This window comes from Apiotrichum porosum, assembly GCF_003942205.1.
Source record: "Apiotrichum porosum strain DSM 27194 chromosome Unknown scaffold_11, whole genome shotgun sequence".
NCBI classification, from domain to species: Eukaryota; Fungi; Basidiomycota; class Tremellomycetes; order Trichosporonales; family Trichosporonaceae; genus Apiotrichum; species Apiotrichum porosum.
The window spans coordinates 203,644-219,147 of record NW_021167118.1 but is presented as its reverse complement, the minus strand read 5'-3'; the positions used below and the strand labels follow the sequence as shown (position 1 = coordinate 219,147).

The window sequence follows — 15,504 nt, the reverse complement described above, 5'->3', positions numbered from 1 at the left end:
TGGGTCAGACGGCGCCTGATGTTCATATATGCCCAGCATGCCCAGGGCGTACTGCACGTGCGAACAAAGTCTTGTTAGTCGTAGCATTCGCTGCTTGCTCTCAATATGTTTCCTCACGCGAAGGGCGACACACGGCAACACCTCCTATCTCCAGTGGCAAGTGGTGTATACAGCCAGTCGTAACGACCTGGTAAGATCACTCCGCGGTCTGCACCCTACCAGTCCCTCGCCACTACTGATTCGCTGACAGCGCCAGCTGTACAGCTGTAAGTTATCGATACCCTCACACCATGCAGCAGAGCTCTTTGGCCCTGATGGCCGCGGATGGCGGCTCTCTCACCCTGTGCACGTCGAACAAATGCTTGGCGCCACCCTGGCGCTATGGGATACAGTCGCCGACTGGAACAAAGCTACGGACACATTGAGCGTTGGAAGACGCTTAGCGTAGATCCAGAAAAGGCAGGACACAGTAGAACAAGTCGACATCCTTTGGTATGTGGAACTCGTCATGGCGCATCAGACCTGTGGGGCTGACCTACCGCAACGATATGCTGACGACACCACTCGATTGTCCACAAGGTTATCGCTATCAGCGGCACGCGTCAACAGACTTTGGAAGATTGGAAGCTCCGCACCTTACCCGACTCCACTTCGTCTCTGACCATGATGTCATTGTGCAGCGTCTACGGCCGGCTGTCAAGTTGTACCGCGTGGTGCGGCCGGGAGAAAGCTCATGATGGATGAGTGGAGCCATTCGGCGTCGTGCATGTGCGCTCCTTCAGGCAACTGACCAATGACATCGCCCTGGCCAAGCCCAATGCGGGCACGTTCATTGCATGGTTCGTCACTACCTGAACAGTTCCCGCCAGGTCCGTCAGACTTCCGCCGTGTTGCTGCCCACGAGCGGGCAGGACACAGGTACAGGGGACCGATGTGGCGTCATGCCGGAGAAGTGTAACGTCGATTGGACCACCAGCGGTGAGCACATGCGTTCAGTTGGCCCCGAGCCGCACTCGCTGCTGCACTAATGAACAGCCGACCATCTCTGGGAAGCGAATGCATTTCTTGATCTCTCTTCACTCCACCAGTCGCACGACCACGCACACGACTTTGTGCATCGTCTCAGCCTTTCAGCACCATCTTGAACAGACCGATCCGCCATGTCCCACGATAACAACACCAACAGGCTTGACGCCGCGGGCGGACTCCAGCCGCCGTCTCCCGATCTCCCACACAAAGAGAACGAGGACGAGGGTACCATTGTCGACACCGAGTCGCTGTCCAGCGACACGACCGCCCGCGCCAAGCAGGAAGGCATCAAGCCAGCCTTCCTCGCCAAAGTGGAGGTGCTCAACCACGCCATTGCTGAGATCGGCATGGGCCGATACCAGTACGAGCTATTTGTCTCGGGCGGTTTCGGGTGGTTTGCGGACAACATTTGTGAGTTCAGACATGAGACACACGGGGCATCGAGGGAGCGATACAGATACAGATCTGGAGCTGAATGCTGACACCGTGCAGGGCTGCAGGGTATTGCCATTATCATGCCCGCCGTCGCCAACGAGTGGCGTGGCTACCCCACCGTCCGTCTTGCCACCCTCGCGCTGTATGTGGGCCTCATCATTGGAGCCACCTTCTGGGGATGTTCCTGCGACATTATTGGGTACGTCCACACGTTCAGTGCCCCACCCACCGCCGAATGGTCTTGCTGACACTATTAAAGTCGCCGCCTTGCCTGGAACAGCACCTTGTTCATTGGAGCCGTGTTTGGTATCGCTGCGGGCGCAGCCAACAACTTTGTGACCTTCTGCGCCATGATCGCCTGCTGCGGATTTGGAGTAGGAGGCAACATGCCAGTGGACGGCACCATGTTCCTCGAGTTCCTCCCTGGAAGCCACCAGTACCTCCTCACCCTGCTGTCGGTATGGTGGGCGGTCGGCCAGGTGGTCGCTTCTCTGATCGCCTGGGGCTTCCTCGCCCGCTGGGGCTGCGAGACGCCTGCGGCTGGAACCTTCTGCAAGAAGGAGGACAACATGGGCTGGCGTTACACGTACTACACCCTTGGCGCCATGATGCTGTTCCTCTGGGCTGTGCGCTTCTTTGTGCTTCCCGTGTACGAGTCGCCCAAGTTCCTCGCCTCGATTGGCAAGGACCACGAGGCCGTCGAGGTCATTCACAAGATGGCTAAGCGCAATGGAAAGACTGTCGAGTTGACGGTCGACGACCTGTACCGCGCTGCCGCCCCGCATCTCACGGCCGACGAAAAGCTCGCGCAGGAGAATGACCGTTCAGCCACCACCAAGTTCTCCACCTGGGAGCTGGTCAAGAACTCGTTTGACAACCTTAGTGCCGACCACGTCACTGCTCTGTTCTCCACCAAGCGCCTGGCCTGGTCCACTACGCTCATCACATTCTGCTACGCCGCTCTCGGTCTCGCGTACCCGCTCTACAATGGTTTCCTCGGCACATACCTCGCCCAGAAGAACGCCGAGCTCGGCAACATGAACCTCAATGACACCTACGCCTCGTACACTTACCAGGCCGCTTGCGGTATTCCTGGCTCGATCGTGGCTGCCTTCATGGTTGACTGGTCGCGCTCAGGACGCAAGGTCGCCATGGCCGTCTTCACCCTCTGCGCAGGCATCTTCCTGTTCGGTTTGACGGCCTCCAGGACCCAGGTCCAGGTCAACGCCCTTACCTCGATGGCGGCGTTCTTCGAGAATGCCTTCTACGGCGTTCTGTACGGATACGCGCCCGAGCTCTTCCCTACCCCGTCTCGCGGTACCGGTGACGCCATCTGCTCGGCCGCGAGTCGCATCACCGGTCTCTTCGCCCCCATCATTGCCGTCTACTCCAAGGCGGCTCTCACTCCCAACGGACCCGTGTACGCGTCTGCGTCGATCTTTGTCGCGTGAGTTGTTAATGTGGCACTTTTCGCTGTGAGACAATCGCTGACCACCGCTCAGCACTGCCTGTGTCATGTTGCTCCTTCCTGTGGAGACGCGCGGCAGGACGGCTCTGTGATCGGCCCACCTTTGGTCGAAGGCTGACGGATGTGGGATGTGGTGGCGCGATGATCTTAATGTACCGTAAACGTTCAGTGGTCGTCAACCGACCCAACAGAACATGGCAGGCTGTAGCACTTCAACACGACATAATGTACATTTATAGGATCATGAATAACTGTTTTCCTCGGAACCTGGCCGTGGGCATGGAACAAGAGTCGGTGCAGGGGAGGGCCTACTGGCGCTATCATCCGCCACAACGGAGAACAGGGGACTACTTTCCTCTTAATGTTGACCACTTAACCCAGCTACATACTAGTGCACGCAACAATGTAAAGAGCCCACGTATGCGTCATTGCATCACCAGGATGCGGCGAGGCAGGTCACCTCGCTGACCACTGGGCACTGGTGACGACCCACTGCCCCCAGTTGATTTACAGTGTGGGGTCGAATATCGGACCCGGCCTAGCGGTGGACTGAATTGTTTCATCCCCAATCTCCTCTCCCCAACTTGCTGCATGGTCTCCAGCCTCCGGCGACCCCAGTAGAGGGACCTCTGTCAAGCAGATCCTTCATAGGTGCTGATGGAGGTCCTACTTGGCTTCATCCTACAAACGCGCCGTGGGGTTCCGACGACTAAACAATCCGCTTGCCAGAGTGAATCATACCTATGTACAAAGGACGAGCACGGTCTCAGCCTGAGTCGTTGGCGACGGATACCCATACACCATGTTGATCTGGTGACGTATTGACAGAGATGTAAGTGCTGTGCACGCACTCGTGTGATCCCCTAGCTGATCTGCTGGCTGCGATTGCAGAAACATGGCAAGACTTTGGCGTTGGGCACGCGGGCCCATTTTCGCCACCCATAATCCATACTAGCTATATACTAGTCTTTGAGCGCGACTGCCTTCCCTTCGTCCGTCTCTTGCGTCTTCTCTCCTACTTGTTGAAACCCAAACATCCTTATAATCCATCAGTCCTTGTCGTCCCCCTTCAAGCATGTCCGAAGGCGACCACCTGGGTCGCCCAGTCCCAAGCTTACGCCGGCTGGGCACCTGTACGTCAAACCCCCAGGATGTCATGATCGAGGCTGACCACACCATCAGTCCCCTCTCTCTTCGGACTGGCAGACATTCTCAACCACAGCAACCAAACCACACCTGTCAAGGCCCGTCGCGACCACAAACGCGTCCACCCTGTCATGCCATCCGCTTCGCCCCCGTCCATGCTGGCCTACAACCTCCCAGCTCAGGATGAGGACGCCACCCCACCGGCTGGCAGCAGAGTTCTCCAAACTTCCCGCGACGTTTTCAGCCCACACCCCGGCCCTCCACTTTCTTATGAGACACCTGTGGCCCACATGGCCTACATGGCCAGGCGGGCTCCTGCGATCACAGTACACACGGCCCATGTCCGCCAGCAGAGTTCACCAACTCCCCGTCGAGTCATTGGAAACCCGTCCCCAACCGACCTGGCCCCCACCATGCGCTTCCCACTCTTCCCCACTGAGGCACCTTTCAAGAACCCGGCCCACATCGCTCGACCAGCTTCACCAGTGGGATCCATGTCGATTCGCCGCAAGCCCGTGCCATACGACTTGCCGCACCAGCACTCGAAGCAGAACAAGCCGCGCGTCAAACGCCCAGCGGTTCTGGACTGGCAGATGGTCCCCCACATCGTGGACCGCATCATGTTCCTGTCCCTCCCCCACAGCCTTCATGTCTGGCGCCAATGCTCGCAAGAGTTCAAGCGTCGTGTCGACAAGGTCTTCCACCACGCCACTGTCTCCAATGTGGGCTCAATCCACCGCAAGTGGTACATTGCGACCTTCCGTGGTCTGCCTTCCTTCACCGCACCATTCCCTCGCCCGCGCCACCCTGCATTCACCTCTACCCGCATCCTTGACTTTATCGAGGGTGTAAACGTATCATGGCACCCAACTAGTATGGGTGACCTCCAAACCATTCGCGTCCTCTCCAACCCGCGCACGTCTCTCAGGCCCCTAGACATTGCTCCCAAGTTCCGCGAAGCCGAGTACTGGATCGCCAATCTGGTCATCTTCCACACCAACCGCATGCCCTACTTCCCAGGTCACTGGGACGCATCCATCATCGGGTTTAACAAGGTCGTCGTCCATCTCCGTGGCTGCCGCCTTCCAAAGATGGATCGTATCCTCCACCAAGCCGCACACGTCGTTCTCATCTTTGGTCCGCAGGGCATCGAGTCCGACAAGCCCGCCCCACCAAACTACATCAACGACATTGCAAGCAGCATCGCCAACATTCTCAAGTCGGCCAGCCCAAGGCGTGACGGCTCGGGGACAGGGCCCATGTGCACCGTTGTTGATTTTGACTCTGTTGAGCCCGAATGGACTGCCCTTGCCCTCCGCTCCACTGCGCGTCAAGGTGGCCCAGGAGTGTACCGCGCCATCGAGCGCGTCCTGTGGCAGGACCTGCTCGCCAAGACGGACATTTCCAATGCCGCCCAGCTCGAGTTCAACACTTGGCGTGTGAATGCCACCATGAAGCGTCTCCGATTCATGTCCCTGTCTGCGTACAAGGCGACTATTACTGCCGAAGAGAAGGCCACCGAGTTTGAGGAGTACGTTTAATAGGGCTACGTTTACAGCCTGCACTTTTCTTGCCATACCAAACACCACTTTCCAAAATAATAGGGTCATTAGCTGCCTGTAAACTTTCAGTAGTATGCGCTGCGAAATGCATTCAGTGTCTCTTGAAACAATTCACAGTGGCTGGCGGTTTCAGGCCGCGTTGCTGTGGGGGTTGTGAATGGGATCAAGCCATGCTCCAAGCGCGCTAATTTCGTCCACTCGGCGGCGATTGTTTTCGTCAACCGCCCATTCCCTCTGTTAATACACTCTTTGCTCCTCTATCGACACCTGTTCCTTGTTTGCAACATGGCATGGGATTCCCATGCCCGCTTCAAGCCTCTTCCCCCTCCCCCGCACTCTGGTAAGCATCAATGTGCCCGTGAATGTGGCTCGTCAGTGAGCACTGACAGCAAAAGTAAACTGTCCTCCAACGTCCTCCTCCCCGCCTCCATCCACACCCACACCCACCACCGTCAGGCCTCGTCCTTTTTCTCTTGCAATCCCAGAATATACCCCAACCAGCCCTCACAAGTCTACATCCATCACATACCACGCTTCCTCAATCACCTCTCGCCGAAACCTCCTCAGCCCGACGCTATGGCGCACACCGGACCCGGGCACGCCGCCGCCCGTCTACCAGCCTCGCCGTGTTCTCCGCCACCGCCCAACCACCCCTACGGCTCTCACATACCACAGGCTACCCAACTGGCAAAGGGCCCCACACCTCGTCGAGACCATCTTTGACCTTTCCGTAGCCGACAACTGGGCGGGGTGGCGCGGCGTGAACCGACACTTTCGTTCGCGTGTCAACACCCTCCTTTCCCACGTGGAGGTGTTCCGCAGTCGTGACCTGGGACACTACATGACCCACTACACCAATTCTGAAGGGAGCAAGCAGTACCGCTATCCAAAGGAGTACGTCGTGTACGGTCCTCGCATGAAAGACACATACATCGCAAGACCAACCCGCGTCCCTCACCTCCACACCCCCTTCCCTGGCAGGTCTCATGGCCCTTTGGCCTCCACCCAGGTGCTAGACTTTGGGCAAGCCGTCGTGGTCGACTGGTACACGTTCATGAGGTACGATTTGCCCACTCTCCAGGTCGTACGCGTAAAGTCTGGTCCTCGGTCGCACACCAAAGTCACCCCCATCAAGCCGGTGAGCCGGCCACTCACCTGGGTGCCCAAACTCGTCGTGTTCGGTACCCACCACATGCCATTCTACCCTGGGGTATGGAACGCCTGTCCCATCGGGTTCGAAAAGGTGGTCATCAACGTCTCGGCGTGCAGCTTCCCGTCCATGAGCCGCATCTGGCAACAGGCCACCCAAGTGGTCCTCGTGTTTGGCCCACAAGGCGAGCGAGCCTCAACCGCCAGCCAGTACTACACCGACGTCGTAGCCCACACCATCGCCAGCATCGTCCTACCCTCAACATACATGATCTCGTTTGGTGGACCGGGCCCGACCTGCACCGTTGTGGGGTTCGACGACGTTGAGCCTGAATGGCTCACTTTCGGACTCCGGTACGGCGACACCGACAGTCCCACCGCTGGCCTGTTCACCGCCATCGAGCAAGCGTTCTGGAAGATGGTAGTGGTCGAGAATCATGACCAGGTTACGCCCAATCAGCTGCTGGAGTATACCCAGATCATACGCTCCTCCATGCGACGGATCCGGTTTGCGACCCGGCTCGAGTATGAGGCCACGTTGAGCGAGGAGGAGCGCAGGGTCGAGCTGGTGGAGTAAGAGTGCTGCTGCGGGACGGTCCTGCCGGTCGTTTTCCTGTAAAGTAGCCGAGTTGACTGTGTTTGAGTGGCTGCTGTCTGCTATACCCCTTGCACCCTTTTATGGCAATGCTTATTCTTTTTCTCCCTTCCGCTGACGCATTCTCGCAGCAGAAATATGGCTAAAAGAACCTGACGCGATATCCGACACCTATATCCATTGTGAACCCTCCACACGGGTCGAACTGACTGCCTTTCAATGGAGCCTGTGACCTTTGCTAAGCTTGTCTAGCCCTTGAAATAATCTTCATGCTGGCCCCTAGATCGAGCGGAAGGGTTACCGAAAGTAGGTGGATCCTTTTAGGTGTGACATTGACTGGCAGGCGTTGAAGTGTGTTTGACACATGTTCGACAACGTTGCGACGAAACCGTAGCGGGTACCGTCGTTGTACTGTACAGTACGCTCCCAGGAATTCTCTGAAGCTCGAGAAGCGCACCACCAGTTCTTCTGTCGGCCAGTATTTCGCAGCTGGGGCTAAGACTGAGCCGCTTTGTGAAGCCAGCGCCGAAGGGGACAACTATGCTGGTGACCCAGTCTCATAAGCGACCTTTCATGGTCAAGATACGCTCCCGGAATCGCAGCCGTTCCCTGAAAGGGTTATACTGTACCACGCATCACAATCTACGACTACGTCGCCAATAAGTTTCATGGTCCAACACACGAAGCACGGCAGTCAGGTCCCTGGAGCGATTAGGCTCCGCAGCTGGCCGCGCAGGTGTTGCCGCCATGATAGCCGAGTTTCAACTACTAACTGCTCCACCACGGCCACCACGACAACAGTGCACACGACCACTCGCAGCCTTTCACCTCCAACAACGGTTGGCGAGGGGAAGTTGCCACACTGGTAGAACCACTGAATTTGTGTACAAAGCATGCTCACCTCATACAAATGGCTACCGCTGCCGGTAGACAGGCGCAGTTGCGAGACTGACATCCTCACGTACATTCACCCGTGGGCCGTGGCAACCGTCTGTCGAAGTGTTCAGTCCTCGGCGACATACACCTCAGCGTCTGCCGGCGGCCGGGTTCTATGAGCCGACCTCTGTGCTTGCCGGCGCCCGCCACCTCCACCGCGTGTGAAGGTCTATCTATACCACACCTCCTCGGCCATCATTTCGGAGGTGGGCGGTGCCTAGAGCTCATTGCCAGTCACAAGACCATCGACAACACCACGTTCATGAGAACCAAAAGACTCCGGCCGCCGGCTACATCAGACTCAAGACGTGAATCCAAATGCCGCCTGCCGGCCCGGGCTGATATCGGGCTGTCCGGCGCCTTCCCACACTGTTCTGCTCGGCGAGACAGACAAAGACTGGGACGACTGGGGACGAGCCTGCGCGCCAAGCAGCCCCCTTTCCAACTCCAGGCTACGAACACTTGGCAAGCCCCGCGTTGCACCCTGCAAAACGAGACTCGTTCCTAATAAGCGAATTAACCTTGATTTGGCCCCATTAGGAACGCTGCCGGATGTACGGATCCCGGCGCCCGACTGCGGGTGCATCTGACGGGCGCCGCGCCTGAAATGCTCCCGATAGACACCTTTGCCGTCAACAGCTGAGCAGGTCGGTCGCCGAGATGGCATCTTGTTGTTTCGTTCCCCATGCGCTCTTGCTCCATGGCCCGCTTGGTGGGCTGTGCGACGCCTGGGGAGACTCTGAACGAGTTCCCGCGTTAGAAAGCAAACTGATGCTTTCACTTTGTCCACTCACCCTCACGCTCGTTAACCCCCCCCCCATCACCTTTACCTTCCACAATGTCAGAGCAGCCCTCTGGCGTCCTTGAGAAGGCACCGTCCGCCGGCGACCTCACAGAGGCTGGATATGACGGTCCCGACCTCACCCTCAAGCGCTATCCGTGGCGCAGCCGTGTCACGCCTTGGTCCCGCATCATCAATCACGAGTACAAGGGATCGGGCACCGAGGAGGACCCCTATGTCGTCCTCTGGCTGGAAAACGACGAGGAGGACCCCCTGAACTTTTCTGCCAAGAAGAAGTGGCTGCTCACACTTTTGGGTGCGTGCCGTTGGCAGGCGCTGGAGACTTTTGACATCACCGCTGACCCAACGCAGTGGCCACAGGCACCCTCGCCGTCGGCTTTGGTTCGTCCATGCTGTCAGCAGCTATCGCGAACCTTAGAATCGCGTTCCCAGGCGAGAACTCCATGCTGTACACTATGAGTGAGTGAGGAGGTTGCGCTCTGGTTCGAAGAGAGGTTAACCACACTAGTCACTGGCTGTTTCGTGCTCGGCTTCGTCGTTGGTCCTCTGGTGAGTCTAACCCCTTGGCCGATCCACGCTCAAAACACTAACATTTGTTCAGCTCTGGGCTCCCTGCTCTGAAGTGTTCGGCCGCCGCTTAATCTTTGTCATTTCTTACATTCCGTTTACCGCTTTCAACGCCGGCGTGTGCGGCGCAAAATCGCTCAACGCCATGCTCGTGCTACGTTTCTTCGCCGGCACGTTTGGCAGTTCGGCCATGACCAACTCTGGCGGTGTCATTGCCGATCTGTTTACGGCCAAAGACCGCGGAATGGCCATGGGCGTGTTCGCTCTCATGCCCTTCCTCGGTCCCTCCATTGGTCCTGTGGCGGGCGGTTTCCTCTCCATGAAGTACAAGTGGGAGTGGACCGCTTCCGTCATTGCCTTTTTCTCAGCCGCCCTCACCCTCATCACCTGTGTTTACCTTCCCGAGACCTACGCGCCCGTTATGCTTCGTGCGCGCGCCAAGAACCTTTCCGAGGTCACTGGCAAGGTCTACCGCTGCGAGCAGGATGTGCGCAACCCCCTCCGCACCAAGGAGCTCTTCCTCAACCAGCTTCGCGTTCCCTACGTTCTCCTCTTCACCGAGCCCATTGTCGCTGTCATCAGTCTTTACATGGCTGTCATCTACGCCATCCTCTACATGCAGTTCACGGCCTTCCCCCTCGTCTTCCAGGGGTACCGCGGCTGGAACCCGGGAGTGGCCGCCCTGGCCTTTATCGGAGTCACTGTCGGCGCTTTCATCGCTCTCACCTACCTCATGTTTGTCGATCAGCCACGATATGTTCGCAACTTGGAGAAGGAAGGCTACGCCACTCCCGAAGCGCGTCTCCCTTCCTGCATCGTCGGCGGCATTGTCCTGCCCGTTGGCCTCTTCGTCTTCGCCTGGACCTGCGTGCCCGTCTCCATTCACTGGATTGCGCCCATTATCGCCACCGTTCCGTTCGGCATGGGTATCGTACTCCTCTTCCTCGGCCTCAACAGTTACCTCGTCGACGCGTACCTCATGAAGGCTGCCTCGGTCCTTGCTGCCGGTGCCGTCACACGTTCTATTCTTGGCGTCGTCTTCCCTCTGTTTACCTACGACATGTACGAGGCCCTCAACCCTAACTGGGCGGGTACGCTCGTCGCGTGTCTCGCTCTCGTCTTCATCCCTTGCCCCATGTCAGTAATCCCCGTCTGTCGCGCGCAAACTCGCTCTGACAATGCCCAGTCTCCTCTTGTTCTACGGTCGCCGTATCCGCCGTATGACCCAGCCTGGTCGCGACGCCGACGACCTTGGCCGCATGCTCGCCAAACTTCCCCACCGCGGTGACGCGGAAGCTGCTGCTGGTACTGCTGCCGGTACCGCGGCTGGTGCGGCTGCGGCAGCCGGCGCCGACGGCCCTTCTGGTTCTACCGAGGAGCTCGGCGACGAGGACGCCACTACTCTGGGCGGACGGCCTCAACTCTACCGCACGTTCTCCGTCGAGAGTGTGGAATCGGCCGAATACGCACCCGTGGATCCGTCTATCAAGTCGGGCCACGAGCACCACTAGACAAAAGACACGAAGAGGAAGGAGGGTTCGTGGGGAGCCACTCGTGTGCCAGTAGGCAGGGGAGTGGTGTGGAATAGAATCTCCGTATATTCATCATGCATCGTTGCGCCTTTCTGATATGGCCACTCGTTGATAGCAAAGGTGAAGAATAGAGGCAGACCGTTCGGGTCGGCTGTGTCCAAAGGGCCATGATCCCGCCCGGTCATGCATCCCTGGGCATGCGGGCATGCAATCGAGAACGACTGCCGTGTCTGCGATGACGATACCGTCAGAATATCGTAGTGGTCGAGGTCGGCCTATACGCCACGTACGCCATCAATTGAGTGTTGAGGCACACCGTGGTGGAATATTGACGTATGTGGCCGGTGAAACGCCACTTCTGAGGTCCGTGGTGGGCGAGTTCCTTGCAGTTCCTTGCACTAATGACAGCCAACACAAGACATGAGACATCACTTGATCAGTCGGTTCCTTGCAATGTCGCGGCCCCAGAACGTAGGCGCGTTTGTATACATAGCCTGTCGGGGTCTCACTCTCACAGCTCCTGTTCTTCACGCCCACACATCTCGTCGCCATGGCCACAACCAGCAAAGCCAGCCCGCCCGTAGTCATCGATCACCTCGGCTTTCCACACATCATGGACGCCATTATGGACGCGCTCATGGAGCAAGCCAGCACCCGAGACCTCCTCACACTGCGGAGTGTGTCCAGATCCTTTGGTCACCAAATCGATTCTCACCTGTTCAAACATGTTGTGGTCGAAGCAGTGGGCGGTCACCCAGCCAAGCCACGCTGGACTGTTCGCACCCGTGATTCAACAACACTCGTCCTCCACGAAGACCTACACCGGCGCCTCCATGCCTTCATCCAAGTACTGGACGTCCAGTCTGCGGCAGACATGTACCGAGCTGCAGTGGCGGATAAGGGCGGCGTCCAGGTGATCCGTGTACAGAACATTCTTCCGACCTTCTACTACATCATGGCGTGCCACACACTGGTCGTTTCGGGCGAGAGTCGGCAATCAACCTTCACTGAAAGTGATCGACCAACGCAACAAAAGGAGATGGGCCAGACCCGTCGCAAGATAGTGCTCCATTGGGAGTATCTCGACTACCCCGTCTATCTGGAGCTTCTCTGCATGCGCAACATGCTCAATGATGTCGACTGGGTCCTCATGTTATCTCATTGGCAACAACCACGACACTCGAGACACGAATCGGGCCTACGCGGCCTCGAGTTTGCCGTATCCATCGCTAGGATTTTGACCACACGCTATGGACACCGCGATACCTTTACATTCGTCGACCTCGCGCATGTTGACCCGACGTGGCTGTCGTTTACCAAGGCCACGTCGAATGAGGCGCAGTTGGGTGAACTCATCGCTGCCCGTGTTCCAGGTCCTCCACTGGTCCCCGAGGACAGGATCAAGTTCATGAGCGGAGAACAGTATGCGGCGAACCTTTCGCCAGAGCAATGGGGCCTAGAAACAGAACGCAGGGGGATGACAATGTGTACGTGATAGTGTAAATAGCCAAGGTAGGTAGCATGGATCAGTGTCAGTGTCGTACACCGAGTCTCTCTCCTTCCTCACACCGCTCATCTCTCACTTCCAGTGCTCCAGTGCGCAAGCGCCCTCGTCTATTGCAAATGTGTGGCCAAATCTCGAGCCCTTAGTCGCCACGTACAGGCAGGGTGCTCAGAGGATATGTATTCGCGGGAGTGGCGGTCACGTGACTGCCCCAGGTGCCACTGCACACCGTGTCCACGGTGGTTGAGTCACGTTTGATCAGTGTCCGCTTCGACCGCTTCACCTTTCACACATCCTCACTCCTCGACACATAAACGAACCCTTTCCACTATGCGTCACAAAGCTGGGAAACCTCCATCGATGGGTCCTACTACTATCGATTACGCCTTCTTCCCCCATCTCATCGACCTCATGGTTGACCATTGCGATGCGTTTGGCCTTCTCAAGCTCCGTTCCGTCTCTCGCAAGATGCGCGAGCGTGTCGACCCCGTTCTCTTCAAGCACGTCGTCTGTCAACCCTCCACGCGCAACAAGAAGGAGGAGGCCATGTGTGTGATCCGAGCCGCAGCAACCTCCGCCGAGCCTGCCCTTGTGTTGGACGCTAAACTCCACAAACCCCTCGTCTCCAAGCACACCAAGGTACTGGACGTCCTCAGCGGTGCCGATATGCGTTGCACACTTCTGGAAGAGACCAGCATTGATTTCCTTCGGTTAGGTAGCGTGCTGGAGACTCCCCTGTCCCCTTCCCGTGTCCTCGTTCTGTTCCACCCCTGCGAGAAATATCCTTTCGACCACGACAGGCACTCTGGGACGGCCCCTTTGTGCTCCAAGATTGTCTTCAATGGTCTGGATGCCCAGGACAATGCGTACAACGTTTCTTACTACTACGGGAACCACCAGGCCGACTTGGTCTTTGTGTCGTCACACTGGTCTCCGCCACCTACGTGGGATAGACGGTCGCCTGCGTGGCCGCCGCGGTATAACCCAAAGCCTGCGGGGCATTGTATTGCTGCAACCATAATCGACATCCTCGACGACAGTTCTTACCGCGATGACACGCCTGGTCCAGTGGTCGCCTGTTCCCTCACCCTCGTAGATTTCGAACATATAAACCCAATATGGCTGGGCTTTCAACCCGGCGCCACCAACCAGGACCAATTGCTGGAAGAAGTGACAGAATACTGGCGAGGATACTGCCGCTACGACGACGCTTCCATGTTGGCATCCAATCTCACCAAGTTCCGCTCTCAAATTCTCCCCAACATAAAGTTCATGACGGGCGAGGAATACGCGGCGACCCTCTCACCTGAGGCCTTCCGGCTGGAGACTGAGCATCCTCTGGCCCCATAACCAACCGGGCGTTGGAGACGGACGTACTCTTGTATAAATACTCAGTAATTCATGTCGATTGCAGGTATACATGGCCCACGTTCCCCTCCGTATGCTATAGAAGATAAAGCCGTGAGCCTGGGAACCAGGTTGGGTGGAAGTGGCAGAGAGCTGGCCGAGCTGGGAGGATGTGTATCGCCACCCGTGCAGTTTGCCTCCGTGTCCACACAGCTGACGTCGGAATGACTGGAGTCCTTGTGATCATCACGCCACGTTGACAGCTTCCCTTTCGCACACTCGTCCTCAGCATCCTCCCCTCCAAGGCATTCCCTCACCATGCCACCCCGCAAGGCCAACTCGAAGAAGGGCAGAAAGACTGAACCCAGTCCTCCTGCTCGCGTCCCACACGGCACGGCCGTGTCCATCGACAGTAACTACTTCCCGCACATTATCGACCGGATCATCCACTACGCCGACGCGTTTGCCCTTCTCAAACTCCGTTCTCTCTCCCATTCGTTCCAGGACAGGGTTGATCCAGTTCTGTTCAAGTATGTCACTGCTCAACCGATCGAAGCAGACAACCGGAGCCCGTGTCTGGTGGTTCGCGCAAGCCCCGAGTCAAAGGACGTGGCCCTCCATCTTGACCTCGACATTCACCAGGACCTTATCAATTTTTACACCCGCATTCTGGACGTGGTCGACGTGGAGGCGAGGCAGCTCGACCTACCAGATATTCATGTCGACACCATTCGTGTTTCGGGAGATTTCGTTAATGGTCCCATCTGTCGTTGCAACAACTTCATCATATTCAAGGAATACCCCTTGGACGAGTCCTCTCTCCCTTGCATTGATCCGGGCCCGTCAAAGTCTGTTTTCAATGGCACTCGACTCCAAGACCCTTCGAATCTATTCTTCCCTGCAGAATTCTTCTGGGAAATGAATGATATTGTTCTCACCTTCAGCGACTGGTCACCACCTTCAAACCGAAGCGCCTACCGTTACACGAAGGAGGGCGTGGTCTCTACCCGTGGGCGGCGCTTTGGTCCGAGTCCTGTCGGATTTGATCGGCTATTCACAGCCTGATGGTAACGCCTTTGTCGATGGAACGTTCACTATCGTCGACTTCAATCTCGTCGATCCAAGGTGGTGGGGATACGACAAGCGCGGCCCTTCAAACGACCAGCAACTGCTCGCGAGTTTTCCGCCCCATTCAGGAGCTCTCGTCGCACCCAATCCGGCAAGCGTCGACCCCAAGTTTCACCCCAACAGTTTATCTACGAAACTTGTATTTATGACAGGCCCCGAGTACTATGCCACCCTGTCACCGGAAGAGCTGTGGCTCGAGACGCACCCCCCTGTGTGTACCATGTGAAATGATGAACTGCATGGTACGTTCGACACCGAACACCGAAGACCAGCCTGACGACCTTTTTTGCAGGTTGTGGGAACC

At 57.3% G+C, this 15,504-nt stretch overlaps 6 protein-coding genes across 6 annotated transcripts; all 6 read left to right on the top strand.

Annotated features, from left to right (window-relative positions):
- Positions 1–1,160: 1,160 nt before the first annotated feature.
- On the top strand, positions 1,161–3,024 carry EHS24_001696 (uncharacterized protein; the record flags this gene model as incomplete). Its single annotated transcript, XM_028617472.1, has 4 exons — positions 1,161–1,440; positions 1,522–1,663; positions 1,724–2,911; positions 2,967–3,024. 4 exons carry the CDS (start codon positions 1,161–1,163, stop codon positions 3,022–3,024), a joined length of 1,668 nt encoding a protein of 555 aa, XP_028473935.1.
- A 983-nt stretch (positions 3,025–4,007) lies between these two features.
- EHS24_001695 (uncharacterized protein) lies at positions 4,008–7,366 on the top strand (the record flags this gene model as incomplete). The annotated part of the gene is made up of 3 exons (XM_028617471.1): positions 4,008–4,065; positions 4,115–5,609; positions 6,142–7,366. The coding sequence occupies 3 exons, from the start codon at positions 4,008–4,010 to the stop codon at positions 7,364–7,366; spliced, it is 2,778 nt and encodes a 925-aa protein (XP_028473934.1).
- Positions 7,367–9,158: 1,792 nt separating this feature from the next.
- On the top strand, positions 9,159–11,200 carry EHS24_001694 (uncharacterized protein; the record flags this gene model as incomplete). The annotated part of the gene is made up of 5 exons (XM_028617470.1): positions 9,159–9,417; positions 9,474–9,581; positions 9,631–9,671; positions 9,724–10,826; positions 10,876–11,200. The coding sequence occupies 5 exons, from the start codon at positions 9,159–9,161 to the stop codon at positions 11,198–11,200; spliced, it is 1,836 nt and encodes a 611-aa protein (XP_028473933.1).
- Positions 11,201–11,674: 474 nt separating this feature from the next.
- Positions 11,675–12,737, top strand: EHS24_001693 (uncharacterized protein; the record flags this gene model as incomplete). Its single annotated transcript, XM_028617469.1, has 3 exons — positions 11,675–11,692; positions 11,739–12,643; positions 12,734–12,737. The coding sequence occupies 3 exons, from the start codon at positions 11,675–11,677 to the stop codon at positions 12,735–12,737; spliced, it is 927 nt and encodes a 308-aa protein (XP_028473932.1).
- Positions 12,738–13,055: 318 nt separating this feature from the next.
- EHS24_001692 (uncharacterized protein) lies at positions 13,056–14,075 on the top strand (the record flags this gene model as incomplete). The annotated part of the gene is made up of 1 exon (XM_028617468.1): positions 13,056–14,075. The coding sequence occupies one exon, from the start codon at positions 13,056–13,058 to the stop codon at positions 14,073–14,075; it is 1,020 nt and encodes a 339-aa protein (XP_028473931.1).
- A 315-nt stretch (positions 14,076–14,390) lies between these two features.
- On the top strand, positions 14,391–15,426 carry EHS24_001691 (uncharacterized protein; the record flags this gene model as incomplete). Its single annotated transcript, XM_028617467.1, has 2 exons — positions 14,391–15,071; positions 15,133–15,426. The coding sequence occupies 2 exons, from the start codon at positions 14,391–14,393 to the stop codon at positions 15,424–15,426; spliced, it is 975 nt and encodes a 324-aa protein (XP_028473930.1).
- Between the last annotated feature and the right edge of the window lie 78 nt (positions 15,427–15,504).